The 23,894-nt window shown below is 38.0% G+C and overlaps 1 protein-coding gene across 2 annotated transcripts in view; it reads left to right on the forward strand.

The window, feature by feature from the left end:
• The window catches only part of LOC121312770 (transcriptional activator GLI3-like), a 114,599-nt gene extending 91,174 nt beyond the window's left edge, over positions 1–23,425 (forward strand). For both annotated transcript variants that reach the window (XM_041244515.1, XM_041244516.1), the window contains 8 exons: positions 1,437–1,653; positions 2,418–2,531; positions 3,902–4,042; positions 11,760–11,909; positions 13,224–13,388; positions 14,727–15,014; positions 16,441–16,768; positions 19,060–23,425. In XM_041244515.1, the coding sequence (XP_041100449.1) occupies positions 1,437–1,653; positions 2,418–2,531; positions 3,902–4,042; positions 11,760–11,909; positions 13,224–13,388; positions 14,727–15,014; positions 16,441–16,768; positions 19,060–21,365 (3,709 nt within the window). In that variant the 3' untranslated portion in view covers positions 21,366–23,425. The remainder of the gene's footprint in view (positions 1–1,436; positions 1,654–2,417; positions 2,532–3,901; positions 4,043–11,759; positions 11,910–13,223; positions 13,389–14,726; positions 15,015–16,440; positions 16,769–19,059) is intronic.
• The last annotated feature ends 469 nt before the right edge of the window (positions 23,426–23,894 follow it).

Consider the following 23,894-nt stretch of genomic DNA (forward strand, 5'->3'; position numbering starts at 1 on the left):
ACTGGTGACAACTAAATTTAAAAAAAAGGCTAAAAGATTCAGTTATTTTAGCCTGTCTGCATATGACATGCCTTTTAAACTAGGAATAATTCTGGTCGCTCTTCTTTGCACTCTTTCTAGAGCAGCAATATCCTCTATGTGACGAGGTGGCCAGAACTGAACACAATATTCTAGATGAGGTCGTAGGTTATACTTTGAATGGATATGTTATATCCTAAATGCTATAAGCAAATAGACTCATCTTAAAACTATTGGTTTTATTAAAAACACATTCAGAATTAAGCTGTGATTTGTGGATTATGTAACCTGATTATTCATTAGTACCTCAGACTGCTGTACAAAGAAACCAATGTGTAAGTTCAGTTAAGAGTACTCTAGTTAAATACAAAAAAAAAAAGGAAAACAAAACTTGGCTCCATTACTGTAGCTTGGCAGTGCCCATTGACTGCAAACTGCACTTCACTTCTACTCTCACAGTAGTCAGGGAGTACACAGTGGAGTTATGTAGTGATGACAGGTATTAGCATATATAATGTGCTTTAATAGACATTTAATGTATTTTAATTGGAGGCAGGAGACATGTCTTCCCTTTGGAATATGTCATCTATTAAAACTCATTGATCACTGATCGAGGCAGTTGCAGAGGGGAGGGGAGAGAAGGGGGTTAATCCATCAATTTACTTTAACTAAACAGTCCTGATGGAAATTCTATAGGTGACACCCTGGATGGACTGAGCTTGCAATCTTTACAAACAAATGAGTGATATGACAAGCATAGAGCCCAAAACACATTTAACCAATTGATTTTCTATCCTCTGGTAATAAGATCTGGAGACATATGGAACAACTTAGCCTGCATCAGGTTTAAATAAATTGCTTCATGCGCTGGAAGAAATATATAGAACTACTTGTAAAACTCACTTGTACGGCCACATTCAGCTTTTGTTTTTGATGAACTGTGAATGCTGTCTTTTGATGTTTTCAACTGTTGGATCGGTAGTTGTGTGTTTTCGTAAAACAGATATGCCTGTTTTCAAGCTGATTTTAAAGGTGTTGAATTATTTTAATTTGATTTTTATTTGTAAACTGATAACCTTTAAACCTGTTTATCATTATTGTAACTTTTCTCTGTGTCTTAGTTCTTGATGAACTGCAGAAATCAAGCACGCATTTGAATGATCATTTTCTTAAAGGGGTAAAACAGTTTAGAATATTTTCTTAACGTTTAACCATTGTAAAAGGGGTTAGCTGTAGTGTTGATATAATATTTATTCAAAGTCTCTTCCATATAAACAAATGTTGTCTCTCACACATTGCTGTATATAAACTAATACAAAGATCAGAAGAAAAAAAAAAGCTAAGAATCTGTGAGAATGTCGATCTGCTAATGAGAAGGAAGCTGTCCTGATCTTAGTTATTCTTCACTCCTGTTCTAGCCCTGCTCTGAGCTTTGCCTACCCTCCTACCCCTGTGACCCTCCAGCAAATGCATCAGCAGTTAATGAGTCGTCAGCCAAGCATAGGCTCTGCCTTTGGACACAGCCCTCCCCTCATCCATCCTGCTCCGACTTTTGCCACCCAAAGGCCCATCCCCGGTATCCCAAATGTCCTGAGCTCAGCACAAGTCAACACCGGGCCCTCTGAGTCCACACAGGTGAGAAGTAACAACATTGTCCAAACAGCTTGTTAACACAGTGTGGCACAGTTATGTGATGCAATTAATCACGGTAGTCAATGGGAAACAGGAATTGGGTAACCACCAGAAGCATTAATCTGGTTCTCAGCGCAAGATGTTAATCACATATTGCTTAGTGTCCATGACATGTTTTATATTACATATTTGGAACCTAATAAATGCTTTTTATTTCAAAGCTTTTTATTTGTGGCGACAGTTGTGGCATCAGTCACTTCATTGGTCGTGTCCATTCATTTCCAGTGGAGGCCTTAAGGTTTCAGAGTTAATAGCCAGCTTTTAACATTGCAAACAATAGAACATCTTTCTTTAAAACCCATTAAGGTTCATTCCAAGGCCTTTCTAAGCAGTTCAGTTTTATCCCCTTATGGTTCAGTTAGCAGTACAACAGACAAAAACTACTCATTGTTTTTAAAATTATTGTAACAGAAAAAATGTTACAAGAAAATGGTGTTAGTACTAACCCTAATCCTCATCTGGATTCTGCTGTGGCAGTCCTCCTTATTTTTTTACACTCGTTTACACAGTACAACGGCCACCCCCAGATATAATAAGTGTCCATGTTTTTATTTTAAATCTTTTGCCACTTTCCCTTATAAACACAACGCCTTAGAGAATCTAAAACCTGCTTGGTTACAGAACAACACAATCTTGTTAAACTGAGAAGAAAAGCCTTATCCTTTCCACCCACCCCGAATCGCCTAACAGAGTCTTTCTTTGAGCAGAACAAGCCCACTAGTGAGTCAGCAGTGAGCAGTACGGGAGACCCAATGCACAACAAGCGCTCCAAGATTAAACCAGATGAAGACCTTTCCAGCCCAGGTGCAGGAAGCACGCAGGTATGGGATCCAGAATTAAATTAAACATCCCGTCTCCCCCTTTTTTTGCCCAGAGCCGACACACAGAATATTTGTTGATAATGTATTCCCAAAGACCCGAGGTACACACATTGCATTAAACACAGAGCTATGGGACCAGTTACAGAATATATTGCAAACTATTTTGCCCTCCTTTGTTTTGGCTTTGCTTTGCACTGAAAAATATAAATGTGGTGATTTAAGAACAGTAGAAAGCCAGCAGCTTTCATATAGCTTGTGTAAGTGTGTGTGTTTATAGATTGTTAAGGAACCTGCAGCCACATTCTTGTGAATGAATCTTTCCACTCAGTAAATACTTCCAAGTCATGCTTTTAGGACCTTTAAAATGAAGCAGTGTGGCAGCATAATGTAAAACACGTTTTGGAAAGGCTGCGAACATCTTACTTTCAAAAGGACAGGCAGGAGGGATTTGATTTAGCAGCCTTAGCGATCACGCACACTGTGGCTGTGTACCAGGGGAAATATTTACAATTGTAATGCTGTTCTGTACCAGACCTGTTCTCCATTCAACAATGGAATAAAATTGAATCGGTCACTTAAAACATGAATCGTACCACTGTGCTTGAGAAATGTGAAAATATATTATTCTGTACAGCTGTAAGGAGTTCAGATTTCCTCACTAAATGCCATACCCTTTTGGCCCCTTCAACATTTTAAGTTGACAGTGAAATATACCTTCAGTAATGAAACAACCTACAGATGGGGATTCTTAACATACATAGCAAACAACAGAACATATATCAGGTTTAATGTAGAATAAGGATTTGCTTTACATTTCCCTTTCTGCAATTCATGCACTCGTATTTTAGAAAGGGGGTCTGAAACACCTATTAAATCTAATTGACATTTCGCAATAGTCTTATACTGTCCTGTACACCATCTAGACATACCGTCATTGTAGGCAATTAAGGAGGTCAACTGTGGTTGTACAGAAATGTAAACACAGTTCCAAACAGCCGCTCTGTTTTACATTGCACTGCCAGAAGTAATGTTTCATTCTGAGGTAAAACTTCAGTGTTAAAAGTTTGATTCTGGTGTGAGAGCTATATTTAAACATAAAGGTGGTAGAAGCACCATATTGGGAACAAGGAGATGGTACTTTCAACTTCTAGGTTAACAACTAGAACTAAAAAAAATAACACATTATAATTTGGAGTGGAATTTATATTAAAAGCATGTTACGTACTTTAACTGACCATTCAGTTATTCAGTCACTTTATTTTAAGCAGCAGTACAGTGTATCATATTTGACAGAGGCCACCTTTTTTAATGCTAACTGTCTAAATAAATCAGTTTTCCTTTCTTCCACCCCATTCCATTTCTTCTGTTAGGAACAGCCTGAAGGAATGACCTTGGTAAAGGAAGAGGGAGACAAGGATGAAAGCAAGCAAGAGCCTGAGGTGGTATACGAGACAAACTGCCACTGGGAAGGCTGTTCCAGAGAGTTCGACACACAGGAACAGTTAGTCCATGTAAGTTATCGACATTCAGAAAGCTATGTGACCTTTTTTCATGAGAGGGTAGGCACTGTGGCACCCAGGGAGCTCAAAGCTTTATTAGAGAGGCTTTGCTTTGTTTCAGGGAAAATAACCAGGAATCACCAGAGCTAAGAGTAATGGACATAGAGTGCAGTTAATAAAAGCAGTTAACCAAGTCTGTGCTCTTGACCATAAGATAGGAAACATTAATGATGAATTTTGACAAGTTCTAAATCAGACATTGAATGGTAACTCCTGTGCAGCCCTGGTATTTACTGTTATGCAGCTGTAGACAGCTGTTCATTTAAGTGGACATGCTTTTTGGCTGTTGCATTGAAACTTGTAATTATTTGCCAACAGCCTTCTGTTGTGCCATTTTATATTTGAAATGCTTTAAAATAAATAAAGTTTAATGAAATGAAAAGAAACAATCAAAACTAAATTCAATTACAGTTACATTAAAATGAGAAAGTCCTGTCAGATGTGTTGTTTTTTGATTGCCACTGATATATATATATATATATATATATATATATATATATATATATATATATATATATATATATATATATATATATAATATATATATATGGACTTAATCTGCAATTAATTTGGACTATCACAAAAGCATGGTACCATACTGACATAAATCACATGAAAGGCAGAGCAGGTAGTAATATATACAGCTTTCATCCAGTCCATCCTTATAATGCTGCATATCCTTGCTCCCCCCTTCTTTTTTCCTTACGTTTAATAGAAAGATTCACTGCTCTTCATGGTTGTCTATCTAGTGTCTGACAGTACCAGCTGCTAGCTAAAGTAACCCCTATCTATAATTGATATCCTTGCCATGGAATAGGTTGCTGACTGCATTTGAAGGGCTTTGCTGCTGAAAGGTTTAAAATCTTGACAACTTCTGCCCTTGTTCTGGTTCACTCATTGAGCTGCTGCTCAGTCGGAATTCCACTGAAGTTTGAACTTTAGTGCACGGAACTTCCATGTGTTTTACATTAGCCAAGGCTTATACACTGAGAGGAGAATTAGGTCTGTTGCTATGCCAAGTAGGTTTTTTTATTTCTTAAAACAAGTACAGTTGATAGCAGAGCACAGTTTAAAAAGAAGTTCCACAATCTCTTCTATAAAAAAAAGCCAGACTTTAATTCTTATTGTTTTTTTTTGTTGTTTTTTTACAGCTGAAGCTGATAACAATGCTTCTAAAGTTTTTTTGCCACTGGAGCCCTTTTCTCTTAATTCGACACAGCTGATTTAAGACGGCTTTATCTTTATGGTCCCCAAAAATAGGATAAATAATATATTTGGAGCAAGAGTGGTTTACTGCAAAGGTATTTGATGTCAGAAATCTCCATCGGGTCCCTTTGTACTCACCTCAATTATTTATTTAATTTATTTTTTAAGAATTAAAAAAAAAAAAAAAAAGTCCAATGTGGCTCAACTTGAGGTCCTGCTTTAAATTCATTGCCTGCTTTTCATAAATACCATATAAAAGACTGCTTCTAGCAGGAAAAAAAACAAACATTTTAAGCATGCTGTGGTTTTCTTCGGGCCCAAAAAAATCTGAAAAAGTGAGTCTGAAAGATTAATTAAAGCCCTGCTGGAGATATTATTGTAATGTTTATTTATCTTACCATTATTAATGGTGGCCTTTTAATTTGTATAGGTTTTATTTATTTAATTTTGATGCCAAATAAAAAATATTACATATTTATAGTAAATTGTAAAATTAATACATTTATGTTGCTCAAGCTATCATTTAAAAATGCCCCCCTCCCTCTCATATCTGCTGTGCTTCTGTTCAAAATACAGGTTTCTCTGACCGTGATGTGATTTTTATCATCTTCATAAACGCTTTGGTTCAGGCGATAAGATAATAATCATATCAGCCTGATTTAACTTGCTTATCATCTGCGTACAGTCAGTGAGCCGAGCTAATGTGGTTTTCCAAGCCTGCTTTTTTATTTTGGATTCTTGGCCTTTTTTTCACAAAAAGAGTCGCAGAACCAGTTAAAAAGGGGTTTGGTTTCAAGTTAAAAAAAAATTTTAAGGGTGTTATTGATGTACAGTATTGGTTCAAACACTACAGAGGCCATAGGTACTGCTGATATTAGGTCTTCATGCCATACCAGCGCATCACCCCCATTGTGGCTGAGGTGCTGCCGTTCTTGGAGGGAGATAAAGCAGACCGATTTAAATGAAACAAAGCTCTAGCTGTTTTCCTCCCTTGTGTTCCAACAAGATAAACTTCAGCAGAGTCTGAGAGCTGCCCCATTTTTTTTGCTTCTGGCAGGGGTGCTTTAATTGGTAAAATGCAGATTCTTTTTTGATCAGTAGAAGGATTATGCCTGTTATCTGTCTGTATCTTATTTCAAGATGAAAAGGCTTTGCTGAACTATAGATGCTGCAGTTTTTTTGTTTTTTTTTTTTTGGGGGGGGGAGTCTGTACAAAGCACTTCAGCGATTGACATCTCAAAAGACATATGATTTATTATCCTGTAATTGATAAAGCTAAGTGGTAGCTTGGGTCCCACAGATTCGTGAAATTGCTTAATACTTAATGCGGTTCTGAAACTACAATGCATATCCAGGGCTCCTTTCAAATTAACTTTCAAAAAAAGAAAAACATGTGTGCTTTTATTTTTTATGTCTCCCTATGGGAAGTCCTGATAATCGTGGTAACACGTGACTGTGAGTTTGTGTAACAATAAGCCTTTTCCAGCCATCATGTAATGTAGCTGCTAAATCCATCTTGGTGGTGCTTTTACAGTTGTTGGCACATCAGCTGGCAGGGTGAAGATTAATAACCATCCCCTGTACTATCAGTACCTGTTGGTCGATTCTTAGGGAAAAGACTTGTCTGCAAAGCATGGAGATTATTGATTAAAAAAAAAATTGCTATTAGATCGTGACGTGATCCATAATCACACACAATAGTAGACATCCCACTTTCAGAGCATGAACAATGCATCAAGCTTTCTTCCACAGTCAGTTATATCATTTGCACACCCCCAGCCGTTAGGTTTATCCCTTGAATACACACAGTCAATGAGGAATTTGAACATGCTAGGGCATGTTAGGATATAAGGGGATTCACAAATAAAACGCTTTTGTATTGAAAGAACTTTCGACCCAAGATCAGGCAGCAACTATAGGAAAAGAAAAGGGCAACAATAGAGGTTGGTGGTCAGCGTGTTCGCTTTGTCAGCTAGAGAGTGTGGTAGTTTAGAGTGAGTGTCATGTCTGTTTAGTAATGTTAATACCTAAAAGATTGAAACTTTTTAGCTGTATTAGTGTTGAGAGTCTTGATCTGTTGCCTATACAGACAAAACAAACGTTTTGATAAAAGTGTGGGTCTCAGAAAGTCTAGTTGTGCTTTCTTAGATTTTGAAAGTGGATTTTTTTTTTTTAAGAACAGTTTGTTTTGGTTCCAGCTTGTTCACTTTTGGACAAGTACATGGAAGCAGGGCATAAAGGCCATATCAAGCTAGACGGGTGCTGTGAGATTTCTAGAAATTAACCTTAGCACTACCGTATTGTATTCAACATAGAGCAACATTTTCATGATATTACGTCGTATTTACAAACTACTTGATATGACATACCCTTAGATTATACTACTAGGGTGCTTTGTTTTAGTTCACTGTTGGTAATGTTTTCTAGTATTTTATTTAGAAACCAGTGTTCTATATCATTCCTTGTTGTGTTTCAAACCTGTAGTAGCCAGTGTTGGTGTTGCATGTAATAAAACACTACATTTTAAATGACAGTTTCAGTTTAATAATCATACCTTCTTAGTTAGAACTCTGATGGTTTCAGACTGACTAGTGGTTTCAAGTACTACTGATTGAGAGCTCCAAACGTTCTTCAGCTGTAGCATCAGCCAGTTTCCATTCCACCCCTTCCTTTAGCCCTTTTATTTCATTTTCACAAGTAAACACTGTGTGTCCCGCAAGAGCCAGAATTTATGACAGCATTGAGTTAGTTATGAATGACAACTTCCTGTGGTACACATTGAATGCAAAATGAGAGACTGACAGAATTGGTCTGTGTTATAAATGATTGCAGAGAAGTTGAGTCCTAGATGAGTTTTTCACTCTTTCCTTTGTGTCCTTGGGGCAGATCCCTTTCTCCTCGGTCAGGAATGCAATAATGCAGGTTTCCCCCTCTTCAGGATATTATGTCTGTCTCTCTGTGTTTAAATTGCCTCAGAAGGCATTTCTGAGAGAAGTACAGTATTTTCTTTGTAAAAGGGCCAGATGTTGACTTATCCCCAGAGGATTCTCTGTCTCTGTGTATTTTTGTTTTTATATCAGTCAGTGTCAACCCATGTCAGTCAGTGGTTGGAGTCTGTAAAACTTTTACAACAAATGGCTCCTCAAAGTCTCTAGTCGCTGATTTAGAAGAGCTGCACATTGCCTTTATAAGCTGTGGCATTTGTAATGCTTTGCCTAAACAACTTTGTTCTTTTAAATCTCCCAATAGAAACTACTGCAGTTATATATCTATCACCAGTCCTCTTGCAGGGGTGAATACAAAATGTAACGGGAGAAGTTTTCTTTTAAATCCTATGAAATGTTAACATTGAGACTATGGTGCATCTTACAGATTTCCTTGATATGATGTTAGGAACTCCTGTTCTATGTGTGTGTAATGAAAGAAAGGACCCAGTGCTTGAAAGATATACTGTATATTGTCTTTGATGTCCTCCCTGTAAATAACCAGACCCTGTTGTGAAAACAGAGTAAGTGTGAAAGTCTGTCTCTGCACAGATCATTTAGCTATATGTTTACAAACCCTTTGTTGGTCTTGTACTGACCTTAGATTAAATAACCAGCATAAACTCTTTCCACTGAACATATTCAAAAAGCACTGGGAGCCAACTGACTACTGGCTTCCTGGGGGAGGGGGAAACTCCCTCTAAAGGTTTGATTACACTGGGAGCAGAAAGCGTTAAGCGGTAAACCATGCAGTTTTTCATATTACACTGCCAGCAGGAAACCTTGCGGTCTATGTAAATTTATTATCACATGTTAATGTTGAGAAAAAATTAATAATTGATGAAAGATGTCAAAAAATAAAGGTTGAATATATTTGTGTATGTGTCTTTATTTAAAAAAAGAAAATCACCTGTGTAGCATTCATCCAGTAACCATATATATATATATATATATCTATATATATCATATATATATATATATTATTAATATATATATATATATATATATTTATAAAAAAAATTGAGTACAAATTATAAAGACCGTTGTACATTGCATATCTGAATTGTTACCTGGCTTTTTGCAATGGTGAATCCAACAGTTTTGTGGCAATATAATTTAAAAACCTGTACAAAAAAACATCTATGAAATACTGCAGAAGCCCATCATTATTGAGACACTTTGAAGTGTTTTGCTTGGAGGTTTGTGGCATACAGAACGCTATATCGTGTGTGTTTTTTGTTGCTCTTCAAATGCAAATATTTTACCTGTCCAGTTTGGCCACTATGATGTCCAAAGCGTCTTGCTTCTTTAGCGTATCCTTATAATCTGGACAAGACCTATGATACAGACATATCGAAAATCAGTCGCCAGTCGTTCGCCATCTCTCACTGTACTTATAATGTCGTACAACAGCACTTCAGTTGATTGGTCTAGATGGAGATTTGCTGCATGGTGTTTTCAAAAGATCGTTCTGATTTCTATCCCGCATGGTTTAACACCGTTCCACTATTCCGTTCCGCACCCAGTGTAATTGCACCCATTCTGTTTTTTTGCTGCACGGTTTACTGCTTTCTGCGTACTGTTGCCGCTCCCAGTGTAATCAGAGCTTAACTCTTCAGACAGCTGTACTCGCTGCACTGATTAAGGCATTAGCTGAAACATTTGCCTGCTTGGCTTTGTTTCTTATTGTTTCACCTCTCAAAGGTGGATATGGGAATTGTAAAAAGAGAAAAAAAGCAAATAGGAGATTTCCTTCATATCATGTGCAAAACCAGGTTTTTCTCAGTAAAGGTGTGAAGGATTCAAAAATAAGCGAGGAGAAAACACTGATGTCTATCCTGGTAGATTTGATTTCATTAATCCATGCCGTAATGTTTCGTCTTCATTTGTAGTAATAGTGAACTGAAATACACAATCAATGGAGATATTGTGAACCAGTCATTTCATACATTGATTTGTTCTGGCCTAAGGATGCATGGAGGTTTAATTCATTATGTGCAGTTAAATCACCAACAACTCTTTTCGCACCCTTGTGAAATTACATTTCCATTACAGCTGTCATGTATTGCACTTGTTGAAGGCTAATGCCACTCTTTACACAAAATGTACAGTGCTTTTATTTTAGCTTCACACTGGTGTTTTGTCAACTACAGTCAGCACTTGGATGTCAGTTGCATTTCAGTTGCATTTTACCGGTGCATTTACCTATCTAACACGATTTCCGACTCCGTCATCAGATTTCTGATACAAAGCCCATCTCCTCAGTGTTACAATGTACTTTATCCATCACAGCCCACAGTTTTTTCTTTTTTCTCGCATGCCAAATCAGTCTGTCTTTATTGTGCAGTTACACCGCACTTCCTCCAATTTCACATGATGAAAATGCACCAAAAAACAAAGTGAACGAGACAAGCTAAGATAATGTAAATGTTAATCATTAAACAGTTTTAGGTACTGTGATGCATTTTTAAAAATCTGTGATCTTTATTTGCTTTTGTGCATTTTCATTTGCAAGTGAACTGTGACATTAGAGCCTTACTGAGTACTATATTCTACAATTTAGAATAGTGACTATGAATACTGTTTTAATTCTGGAAACTGGTGGGGTTTTTTTTTTTAATCTTTTGCTAAATTGCATTGCTTTTTATGTTTTACGCAGTCCTGTGCATGGGTAACATTTTGATTTCATTTTGCTGTTGAGTCGTTAATGGGGAATTTTACATACTGCTACAATATGTACTAGATTTAAAAGTATGTACTGTATTACAGTCCATGTGTCCACAGTTGTCTATTTAGGCAAGTGGTATTTTCAAAATCATATCGTCCTGAATTAAAATACTACTTCTGTTGAAAATATAGTACTGTAAACCAACTACAGAACATCTAAATGGAAGCCAACTTGTTTTCAAACACAGTCCTTTCAGATACGTAGTTTTGACATTGTAACTTTTTTGTGTTCCCTGAAAAAATGGACAAGGGTTGGAACGGGCCAAAACCGTCACTGAAGTCAAAATTTTATAGGGTTGGATATGTGAGTGCTGACTGTATATGTTCATTATAGTGGATCTTAATTAAAATGTACTTGATACCCCTTTGATATCTAAGTATTATTAATACATGTTATACCCTAGGGCCATTTAATGTGGGAAATAATAATTTAAAGTTATTGACTACAGATGTAATGCATGACAAGGACCCTTTTAAAAGTTAATGCTGGAGCCATAAATATACAGGGCATCTTAGCCTTCTATCAAAGCTAAAACAGTGCCTTGTTATGCATTATGCATGTAATGTGGACGTCACTTATCCTCTTTGTACCTCTGTCCCAATAGAGACATAAATGTTAGTATAAGCAAGAACCCTCTGGAAATACGTTGTGGCATCTGACAGTGGCCTGCCTTTAAAAATAAAAACAATTAGGAAAAAGACAGTAAGTTGAATACTTACAAAATGGTGTGTGTTCTTTTTTTTGTTTCCAGCATATTAACAATGACCACATCCACGGGGAGAAGAAAGAGTTTGTCTGTCGCTGGTTGGATTGCTCCAGGGAGCAAAAGCCTTTTAAGGCCCAGTACATGCTGGTGGTTCACATGAGGAGACACACAGGGGAGAAACCACACAAGTGCACGGTAGGCTTGCAAATCACCATTTCATCTTTATTTAATTAAAAGTCTCATACCAGCCTAAGCCACTTTACTTGCGAGGGCGTCCTTAGGGACACCAGGCTGATACAATTCCTACAAGTCACATACAAATGCACTTGATTGCAACATATCAGTACGCAGACAATCACAGCCGTTCTATTTAAAATGTCAAGCACAAGGGTGTATGTATGAACCACAACAGTATAGTGAGTGAAGCGTACTCATCCAATACATAACAAAAGGGAGCCGCTAAGTACAATACAAGGTGTAAAAAAAATAAATAAATAAATTTAAAACTGATAGTCCTTCACAAAGTACCTGTGGAGACGGCAAAAAAAATAATCTTCCTTCACAAGTATTTGTTGATGAAAGCCCATCAGTTGCAATACTGATTTGTGTAGCTTTTTTGTTTCCTTTTTACTGCATGCAGTGTTTCATAGCCTTGACTGTTCATGTTTTATTACAGTATGTTATCTTGCATAACTGGTCAAGGTGAACAGCATTACTGTTTAATTAAAGCTTACCTTTTGAACAAGCTGTATGAAGCAGGTCAGTAGTGTGTGATAAATGTACTTTTAGTAGAAGTATTTAATGTTATAGGAAACCTCAGATAGATAATTTGAGACACCAAACAGTGCTTGGTTGTTCAGTAACTTTTCACTGAATGTTTAAGAATCAAAAATTCCAGTCGCATGAAAGACAAGAAAATACCACAAAGGCAAGTGCATTATTTTAAAGTAGTCAAGATACACGCACAGCCAATTACCTTGTGCCCAGGCATCTCTTTGAAAACAGTTACCGTTGTTCATGCACATTGTTGCATAGATTTCCTCTGATATGCTCGTCTATGCTCATTCAGATAAGCCCATCTGATTTAAAAGATGTTTTTTTTTTTTTTTTTTTTTTTTTTTAATAAGCACATTAGCCTTTTAGGCCTTTTCTTGTGTATTTCTGAAATACCTTCCTAACCCTAAGCCTGTCATAACTTTTGTTTGGAATTGCTGACAGACGTGGGCCTGCTACATGTTCCTCCTAGTTCTTTGATCATTACAGCACCATTCAACGCATTGGAGCGCATAAAGCAAACATTTCTTCAGTTTTGCTGTATAAAAAGCCTACAGAGAAGCACAGTCATGACTTAATCCTTCAAACTAAAAAAAACATATATTTTGAAATCTTTGTGGTGACTTTAATTATATTGTACATGACATAAAAATAAATGTATTTGTTCAGGGAAATAAATACCTTTTGCAACAATAAAAACATTACCCGTTTCAAGCAACACGTGTTTTCTTGCAGTTTGAAGGTTGTATTAAGGCCTACTCCAGACTCGAAAACTTGAAAACCCACTTGCGGTCTCACACTGGAGAGAAACCATACGTCTGCGAACATGAAAGCTGCAACAAGGCCTTCTCCAACGCCTCGGACCGAGCCAAGCACCAGAACAGAACCCATTCAAACGAGGTAGCACCACACGCAACGCATGACCAGGCATTTCAAGAATGCTGCTGCTTTCTCATTGGTTATTACCCCATGCTCCGCAACTATTAGACAAATCGCAAATATGGGTTTTGTCAACTGGAAATAAATGTAAAAGTTATATTAAGCATCCAGTGATTTTCAAAACAAATTGCTTACATTTGATATAGTTTTCTAATAGAGAGGTTGTTTTAACAAGATTGTACATTTTATTATTATTATTATTATTATTATTATTACTATAGTAGTTTATTAGTATTATTATTATCTTAAAATTATTATAATAATGTTAGTTAAAAATAAGGTATTATTATTATTACTAGTGAACCCTACTGTAGTATTATTAGTTATGTATTATTATGTTAGTATTATTATTATCTTAAAATTATTATAATAATGTTAGTTAAAAATAAGGTATTATGTGAGAGTTTGTTATTTTTATGTTAAGAAAATATCAACAAGCAAACTGTTCCAGTAGTGAACCCTACTGTGACAAAATGTATATTTTATCCTGACTAAAAAGACTAAAATGTTTTTCTTCCTGCATTATTGGTTAATGTTATAAAGAAGGAGCACCACATGATAATGCAGATCATGTTTATCAAGGTTAATGTTTGGAAAATGCTTTTACTGGTTTACCTTATTATGTAAGCAGCATTTACTAGGAATGGTACTGCCGTGTTTCTGCAGTGAGCGTAGTGGGCTGTCTGCCACTTCCCCTTTGTACCAAACTCAATTTTAACTTTGTATGTTTTCCCAATTGAGTGCCAGTAAATGAAGAACAAAGTTTAAAAAGGGAAAGAGACTTCTATCGATTCCTTTGGGTTACATTTCCTTGGCTGATGTTTCTAAACTTGGACAACCCAGGCTTTGAGAACAGCTTTTCCAGCCTAGCAGGATTGTAGGTTTATTTTTTCTCATGGGCTGTGTTTTGTTACAGTACTAATATGGACAGTTTATTAATGGCCTAGTCAAATGTCATGAGATTTTTTATTCAATCCCGCTATCTGCGGGATGTATTCATGTACTTAAGTCAGTTGCAAGTACTTTTCTTTGGCGTGATAGGTTTTCTACAGTTCCCATTAAAGTCAATAGCAGGCCACATTAAGCAAGACAATGGCGACTCTGAGAGACTTCAGTCTTAGTGAGATCATTCGATTTGGATGGGTTTATAAAAAAAAAGTACTCTGTGTTCCAGTGCTCCTCAAAGAGGCCCAATGCCAGTCAGTATCTGTCAACACTTGCTCCTGGTATAGCAATGCCTGCTAGCTAAACTGTTATATGGAGCCTTTCATCTTACACAATTCTGATTTTCCTTGACAGAAACCTTACATTTGTAAGATCCCTGGCTGCACAAAGCGTTACACTGACCCAAGTTCCCTCCGAAAACACGTTAAGACTGTCCATGGCCCCGAGGCTCACGTGACGAAGAAGCAGCGTGGAGACATCCATCCACGACCTCCTCCCAGAGACCCTGGAAGCAACTCCCAATCCAGATCCCCAGGACAGCACCCTCCAGGGGGCTTCGGAGACCAAAGGGATTACAACCACACTACCTCAAAGCAGGACGATTGTCTGCAGGTTAAGACAATAAAAACAGAGAAACCTATGGTATGTAAACCAGTCTATTTGTACTTTTATATTCCCAGCAGTATTTGACTAATATAACTACAGTAGTGATAACACTTTAAGCCTGTTGTTTATAACACTCATTGAGAAGTTTTTGATTGGATAAATTATTTGTATGACCTGATAGCATAACAAACTAATCATAAATGCTATGTGGACTTTCACTGTACTCGCAGATGCCCTAAAACTCTCTGAAGGTGCAGTATACATGGTGCGTGGATCCAGCGTTAGTTAGTTAAAACCACAGGCTTATGTAAACACTAGACAGGAACACATGTACACTGTCTGAAAAAATAAGAACATGTTTTTCTTTAAAACCGTTATGTTTGGTGAATATCAGTTTAAATAAGATCAAACATCGATAATCTAGTGTGAATACAGTATAGTTGTGTTATTATATTATCAGATGCATGTTCCTGCAGGGTTGTGAGTGGCCTAACACACTTTGAAATGTCCCACTGCACTTTAAAACAATTATGAGTTTGCTGGTTATTTTCTCTTGGCCTTTTCCCTCTATTAACTGAATGTCTCTTCTGTTCAATGCTCTTGCATATCTTGTTCTAACTTCCTAAGGACAGTGGGTAATAAGGTGAGGAGATTTTTAATTTCCTGCATCTTTCCCATGATTTCATTTGTCTAACATGATCCCTCAGATGTCCATCACACACCTTGTTGGTCATATGAACAGGTTGCTTGGTCACACAACAGTCAGTCACACTGTATACCATATACATCACACTGTCCAAGCTCCATATTCAACCTTATTTAATTTCATTCTGGCTCAAATCATGTGTCTTTGACAGTAAAACTAAGGAACTCCTTAGGCTGGCAGACCAACATTTCTACACAAGTATTTGTTATGTTTGTCTACCATACTAAAAAGTTCCTTTAGTTTTACTCAGATTTTATGGTGCTTGAGTTATGGACGATCTGTTATAGTAAGCCACAAATAAAGTTGTCTTCCAAAACTACTTCTTTCATAGCACTTATGGCTAATTTGTACTAATAATTTGTTTGGGGTTAATGACTTATTCCTCCGGAGAGAATTTATTCAGGTCTAATGTATACAGGAAAGCTTTGTTGACATCAGTCTTGTAAAAATAAAAATACTACATTTTTTCATCCTAAAGCACTTCACACAAGCATAGCCTGTCTATGTTTTACAAGTTCAAATGTGATTTCTCTATAAATACATAGCAGCAACCTGTTTTTCAACAATTACTTCCCCTCTGGAGTACTTCCTCTGCCTTTGGTTTTAAAGGAAACACACGAGAGAAAGTGATTTTATTTGGACCATGTTCATTGTGAACCATTTCCTAAAGAAAGCTTTCCATTTCTGCTAAACAAACTTGGAGATATTGAGTAGTTCGCTTCTGGTCAGCACTAAGAATGTATGGTTTCTTTTCAGGCGTCTCAGCCAAGCCCTGGCGGTCAGTCTTCATGCAGCAGTGAACAGTCCCCCAGCAGCAACAATTCCAGCAGTGGAATCGAGCTTGCTCTGAACAGTGGAGGCAGCATGGGAGACCTCAGTGCCATTGAGGAGGCCCCCATCATGGATTCTACAGTGTCCACAGCAACCGCAGCACTCGGCCTGCAGGCCCGGAGGAATGTGGCAGGGATGAGATGGATGGAGCAGGTCAAAATGGAGAGGCTGAAACAAGTCAATGGAGCCCTACCAAGGCTGAGCCCCGTTCCACCTCCGAAAGGCCCAACCCTGCCTCCCGTTTTAGGAAATGGTAAGATTCTGTTTGTAGAAAACACCTCAGCATCCCACAAGCTAGCAACAAGCAGCAGGCTCTGCTTGGATGGGAACTGTTGCAAGAAAAATGAAGTTGCTGATCTCCACATTAAACCCAGGCTTGTATTAGCAGTTCAAAAAACCCACTGTCTAAATAGTTACTTAACATTGTGCTGTTAACTTCTAAAACTTCCTGTTATTAAAATATTCAACCATCAAAAGCTTAGCTGGAATGGCTAAAGTACGGTAATGTAGAAAAGATTGCTAAATTAAATGTGTTTATTTGACATAGTATGCAGGGACTTCAAATCTGAGATTGTATAAAGGTCATAACCTAAATGTTTATTGATTACTGTATGTATACAGTGGATACATCAAACACAAATGGTCTTATAATAATAATGGCATAATATTTCAGAGCATGTCACACAAAGGATCAATAAACCTTAGTGCACAGAGCCCTGTCTGTGTGTGTTATACACTGTTTTACTTTTTATGTATGACACCTGTTGGGGAATCTCAGCACTGCCTCTCGTTCCCCCATTGTTAGGTAGCAGCACCAACAATATGAATAGACTCATAATCTTCTCTGAGCTGCATAACCCTTATTTTAGCTTCCCCCAACTTTCCCTGTGATCATGATGCACATCTTTAATCAACGTCATCCATCTCGGATCATTTTCAAACTCTTTATTAACCAACTTTGTGGATCAAGACAGCTTATAACTATATTTAGTGTGTACTACTTGACGTTTTCCATTCACATACATGTATGTGTATTGTTATATTCTCTTTGTAACTACATTCACTTCTACTGGATAAAGACAATAGATTGTGGATAAATACTGCATTTTATTCTTGTACTGTAGCCTTGAAAACAAAAGTCAGCAAACTTAGTACAAAAAGCCACAGTATCAGTATCTCTGTGATTACCGTGATTCATGTACAATATAACAAATAAAACAAATGGGTTTCCCCCTAATAAACATATTAACTACCAAATGTTAAGGAAAACCGTTATTCTACAGTTCAGATGATTTTTTACTTTCTCTCTCCTTTTTTTAAAACCTTTCTTTGCCCTTAAATTTAACTCAGCTGAGGCTATTCTGTGTCCAGTTGTATTATGTGCCAGTATGTCATTTTTCAGGGCCAACTTCCCCATTCACATTCTTGTTAGGCTTGACTTGCCCACTCAAGAGACAGCCTATTGGTTATTTTGCTAAATGTATATATTTTATTTGAAACTTTGTCTTGCCAGGATAGAACAATTGAGATTAAAATCCAATTTTTCAAGGACGTCCCATTGGCTAGGCAAGTAATCACTCACAAATGCATACATCCCAATACAAAAATACATAGACAATACATTATAAAATAAAAGCTAAGCAGATAAATTAATTGAAACTATTACTGTATCTACAAAACCAGACAGATACTTATATACTACCCCCAAATGTAACAGCCTGTTTCTAAGTGTGCATTATATGAAAGATAACATGTAATATTATATACTGTACTTTTATGTCAACATATAATTAGACCTATGCCTTCTGTACCAACATGCATATTACTGAAAGATACTGACATTCTTGTCTCCAGTTAATAAGCTTCTCATCGTTTGTTGACCAAATACAGTATCCAGTTTGCTATTTCATGTATTATGCTACTATCATGTATTATGCACTTTCCACTGTATTTAATGCATTATGCATTGTGGTTTTTTTTTTTTTTTTTTTTTTTAAACTGTATATCATGTGTTATGCATTTCTCTGTATTTAAAATATTATGGATTTTCTTGTTGTTACTGCATCTTGTAAAGTGTTTTGTGATGGTGGTCCACTTTGAAAGGCACTATATAAAATAAAGCTTGATTGATTGATTGATTGATTGATTGATAATGTTAAAACTTTAAATAACCAAAACTTCCAGGACTAAAATCCAGTATTCAATAATGCTTACAGCAGTGTGTAAATAACCAGGTCACAAAAACATAATACTTAACTAAATTGTTTATATATTGGATACATAATGGTTCCATATGTGACATCACAACTTGGATAATATACAATGGGCACTAAGTAGGCAAAGGCAAATAAAAAATGTTAAATGTATGAAACGATAATTGAGTTGCTCCTTCTTTCAAGTTTTATACTATTGTTTTATCCATCTCAACATTTTGCATAAGTTTCAGAATAAGGTTAATAGATAGTTATTACCAACTTTTCCCTTGTATTACATTTTTCTTTAATCTGTTTTCTGACAGCTTTGTTGATATCTGTCTAATTGCAGGCTCACAGCCCGGCTCCTACAGTACTGGCGGTGGATCCATGACCATCCTTCCCAATAGGAATGAGCTCTCCATCACTGACATCACAGTACTGAACCTGTTGAACGACCGACGGGACAGCACCACCAGCACCATAAGCTCAGCCTACCTGAGCAGCCGGCGCTCTTCAGGAATCTCTCCCTGCTTCTCCAGCCGGAGGTCCAGCCAGGCCTCGCAGGCCGAGGGGCGGCACCACAACATCAGCGTGACAGACTCTGCGTACGACCCCATCTCCACAGATGCTTCTAGACGCTCCAGCGAAGCCAGCCAGAGCAGCGGTGGGAATGGCGGAGGCTTGCTGAACCTCACCCCTGCCCAGCATTACAGGCTCAAGGCCAAATATGCTGCTGCTACTGGGGGACCGCCACCAACACCGCTGCCCAACATGGAACGCATGAGCCTAAAAACCAGAATGGCAATGATGGGCGACTGCAAGGAAACTGGGCTTTCTCCTTTGCCACCTGTGAATGTGCCGCGGAGATGCAGCGATGGCACGGCTAATGGATATGGCAGGAGGGGCCTTTTGCCTCATGAAGCACTAGGAAACAGTATACGAAGAGCCAGTGACCCTGTAAGGACAGTATCTGACCCATTTAACCTCCCCAGGGTCCAGCGGTTCAACAGCCTCAATAGTGTGAACCCTCTCCCCATGCCTTCATTAACAGAAAGGAGGAACTTGAGCCTCCAGAACTACAACCGCTCTGATGGCAACCTGCGTCGCCCCATGTATTCACCTTGCCCCCCCAGCATCAGCGAGAACATTGCCATGGAAGCAATGGCAATGGAAGCAGAGGGTCTCCTTAGCGATGAGGACATCCTGCCCGATGATGTGGTGCAGTACCTTAACTCCCAGAACCAGGCACTGTACGACAACCTGAACATCATGCCAAGAAGCGAAGGCCCCCAGGACATCACAGCAGGCATACCTGATAGGTATGACCAGTTGCAGGCACCAGCAGTAGGCCAGCAGTACCATAGCCCTGAGCATGAAACAAACAAGGACGACATGCCTATCCAGTGGAATGAGGTCAGCTCAGGGAGCACTGACAAGTCACCTCCCAAGCTGAAGTATGGACAGCGACCACCAGCCAGCCAGCCCAACCGTACCTTTGGACTGTTTAACAACATGGTGGTACAGCAACAACAACACCACCAGCAGCAGCAGCAGAACATACCTAGGGACAACCAAAATGTGTATGCCATCCAACAAAATGGCTACCAGCAAAATATTGAGATGGACCCATATAATGTCCAGGATGCTTTGGGTAATACAAACAATGCTGGCAGTGCTCTTGGCGTACAGATGAACAAAGGGCAACAGCAATACAGACAGAATTTTGGGAAGGTTGATAATTCTTACAACGGGTGCTCACAGATTCAGGATATCAGAAGCAATGGCATACAGATAGTGAATGACAACCAACACAACATCATGCAGGCCTCTGTGGCAGCAGGACGCCAAATTGCCAACATGGCTGGTGAACTACAGCAGCAGGCACATTCTATCCAGCGTAATTACATGCAGACCCAGCCAATGGTCCAGCAAATGAATGAAGGTTTACCCTTTCAAGGATTGAACAGAGGGAACCCAATGGCTATGGGACAATACCCCTCTCACTCTCTATCTGCCCAAGGCCAAGTGCTGCAGGGCTATTCTCAGTTAGCACCTGTTACTCAGCAAAACAGTGTGATGTATAATTCCAACAGGCAGCAGCAGAGGAACAACATGGCACAACAGGGTCAATCGAGGAATGGGAACCCAACATTTCAGGGTACTAGTGTGAAGTTGGAAATGCAGGACCAGCTACAACAGACCTCGTGCTCTGGGATGCAGAATTACCCAGGACAGGTATTTGACCAAAACACGGGCGTCAATCTGGCAGCCGGAAAGCCTGCCTCATTCTCTGACCAGGAGAACAATTGCATGCTGGGTGTTACCACCAACAATAACGAGCCCTCCGAGCTTCTGTCTCCAGGGGCCAACCAGGTCACCAGCACAGAGGAAAACAACAGCAATAGCCTGGACAATGTTCAGTTGGATTTTGATGCCATCCTGGATGATGGGGACCATGCTAGCTTAATTTCCGGGGTCTTGAGTCCAAGTATCTTTCAGAACCTTTCCAGGAACTCTTCCCGCCTCACCACTCCTCGAGCTTCAATGCCATTCCACAGTGTGCCTGGCGGCCTCACCAACATGGCTGTTGGGGACATGAGTTCTTTGCTGACCTCCCTTGCAGAAGAAAGCAAATTTCTTGCCATCATGCAATAGACATTCATGACTGGTATATTGAACTACAGGAAAAAGGACTTTTAATTGACAAAATTTAATAAAACAAAATCAAAGTGAGACGTGTTGTAGCCATCTCATCCTTGGAAAGGGATGCTTTTAAAGTATATTCCTTTTCTGGAATGAAGACTTTTTTTTTTAGCCCTTATTTTTTATATATTTTTTATTATTATAATATTAGGAAGATATTGTAATTGAAACAGTATTCTGTGTATTGTCACCGTTTTTGCTGTAAAGTGTAGATACACTGCATGTTATAAGGTCAAATCTAAACACTGTCTTCATTGGTTAGTAAGGTGATCCATCTGGTGATGTTGTGACTGAAGAGCAATTAAGTGGACATCTGCATAGAAGCTGTCGGCACTACAGGTTAAAACGGGTTTAAAAATCACACACAACTGGACCCAAAGGATGTGTTTTTTCATTCTTGTTTGCTGACGTGTATACTTCAAAGCTTAAGTCTTCCAAGCCGCAGTATGTGTTCTTCTGCATACACTTTATATTACATGATTACACACACCGTCCTGATTGGGAACTGGTAATGGTGTAATTGTGTATGAGTATTGTTTAGTAGCACATATATACACTGCATTTGTCTATGTGTGTGTACACTGTGTGTATGTAATTTCTTTGTACATTGCATGTTCAGAATATTCATTTATTGTTTTCATACTTTCTGTTTGTTTGTTTGTTTTACAGTACATGAATATTTGGAACATGCCAGCGTGCTTTCTCTTGAAGTTATAGAGAGAGTATTTGAGCCCCTGGACTTGTATTGAATGCATTGTGATAGGACAAGAGAATATGTTGTGGTGTGTAACTGTTATAGTGAACTGTGGGTTTTATTTTCTTGTTAGGAAGACTAAAAGTCTCCAAAAATGAGGAGTTATATGTTCTCACAAGTCTGATTCAGTCTAGATGTGAGGCATACTATACATATGCATTCCGTAGTGCAGCAACCTGTTAACTAAACGAGTTAAGTCCCATACTGTAGGTATAAATCTACACCAGGGTTCATCAACCAGGGTTAATGTGAACCATCCAACCTCTGATTGGAGAATGCCTCCTTTAATATCACTTTACGTGGGAGCTGAAAACTTGATTTGTTCAGTAAATATGTTGGGTAGAGCATGTGTCCACTTTTGTGGGGGTACTGTATGAAAAGTATTAATGTACAATTTTGGCAGTGAAGTTTTCTTTAAAAAAAAAAAAAAAAAAAAAAAATGGTTTCAGTATTTGTTGCTGTAAAAGAAGGTACTGCTTTTTATTTAGTGTTTTCTTTTTTTAGTAGTTTAAAGTGTAAAGCCTAGGTACAGCTATGTATGTCAGAGATGTACCAGTGTTTGTTGTCCCCTGAAAAAAAATTGAAGGGCTGTGTTCATAAAGCCTGTTTATCAAGGGTTTTCTATTTAATTGTGGTTACATAAATGCAAGCTGAGTTACACATTTCAGGCTTAAAGGAGCTTTCAATGAAATTACAACTGTTATTCATACAATGTAAACAGGATTTACTGAGCCCCGAGTGTTTAAGGTATGTGCCTTATTTGCGTTCGTCTTACAAAGAGCTTAGCAGGAACACTGCCCAATTCCATTGTAAAGTATTAACACTGTTTGACGTTTCTTGTAACCTGTAGCATTTCATTGTTTGAAAACCCGTTTTGTAAGCTCTTGTATTTCCCCATCGGTTTTTGGAAGGCATTGTAACGCATCTTGCAGGCTTGTAAAATACACAACTTTTCATTATTTTTCTTTTCTTTTTTAGAGTTTTTTTTTTTATAAAACCGTAATTGCAAGTAATCATTTTTTTTTAAATCTGTAAATACATTATGTGCTATCTAGATTTAGAACTGACATAAAAACAGGATTCACTGGCCAACATTTGATGAATTTTACAGCAGGGATTCGAAGGTCCAAGCCTTGGCTCAGACAGAAGGCTCTGTAACATTGTGTGCACAGAACAATGTGCGTTTGCTGTCAGAACCACTTAGCTCTTTTATAACTGAGGAAAATGTTTGTACAATTTTAATAAAAAAATAACTTTATTTTTGATCCCTGTTTTTATTTTTACAGTTGGTGATTGTTGAATTGGCTCAGTCCATTTTCTGTCATGCACAGTCTCAACAGAACATGGTTGTCAAGTTGATTAATATCACCCTAGACACCCTTTACTGGTATTGCAAAACCAGTCATGATTAGAAATGCATTGCGAAGTACACATGCCAGTGAGTAGCAGTACCTCAAATGTAAATGGCTTCAGGATTTAAAAAGATACAGTATATCTAATTGAATTGTTAAAATGAAAAATCTTATACACAATTGTACCAGAGATTATGTTAAATCTAGGAATCTGGTTTTAAGCTCCTTTTTGTACTTGGTTTGGCATATGAGTGCTTCAGTTAGAAATAAATAAAGAAAATACGGTTCCTTATTCCTGGTGCAAATGACTTCCTGTGTTCAATTTCGATTTCCATATATCTTGCCTTCTCTAGTTGACAATAGGAGTGAGTCTCA

Source organism: Polyodon spathula, chromosome 3 (assembly GCF_017654505.1).
Source record: "Polyodon spathula isolate WHYD16114869_AA chromosome 3, ASM1765450v1, whole genome shotgun sequence".
Lineage (NCBI taxonomy): Eukaryota > Metazoa > Chordata > Actinopteri > Acipenseriformes > Polyodontidae > Polyodon > Polyodon spathula.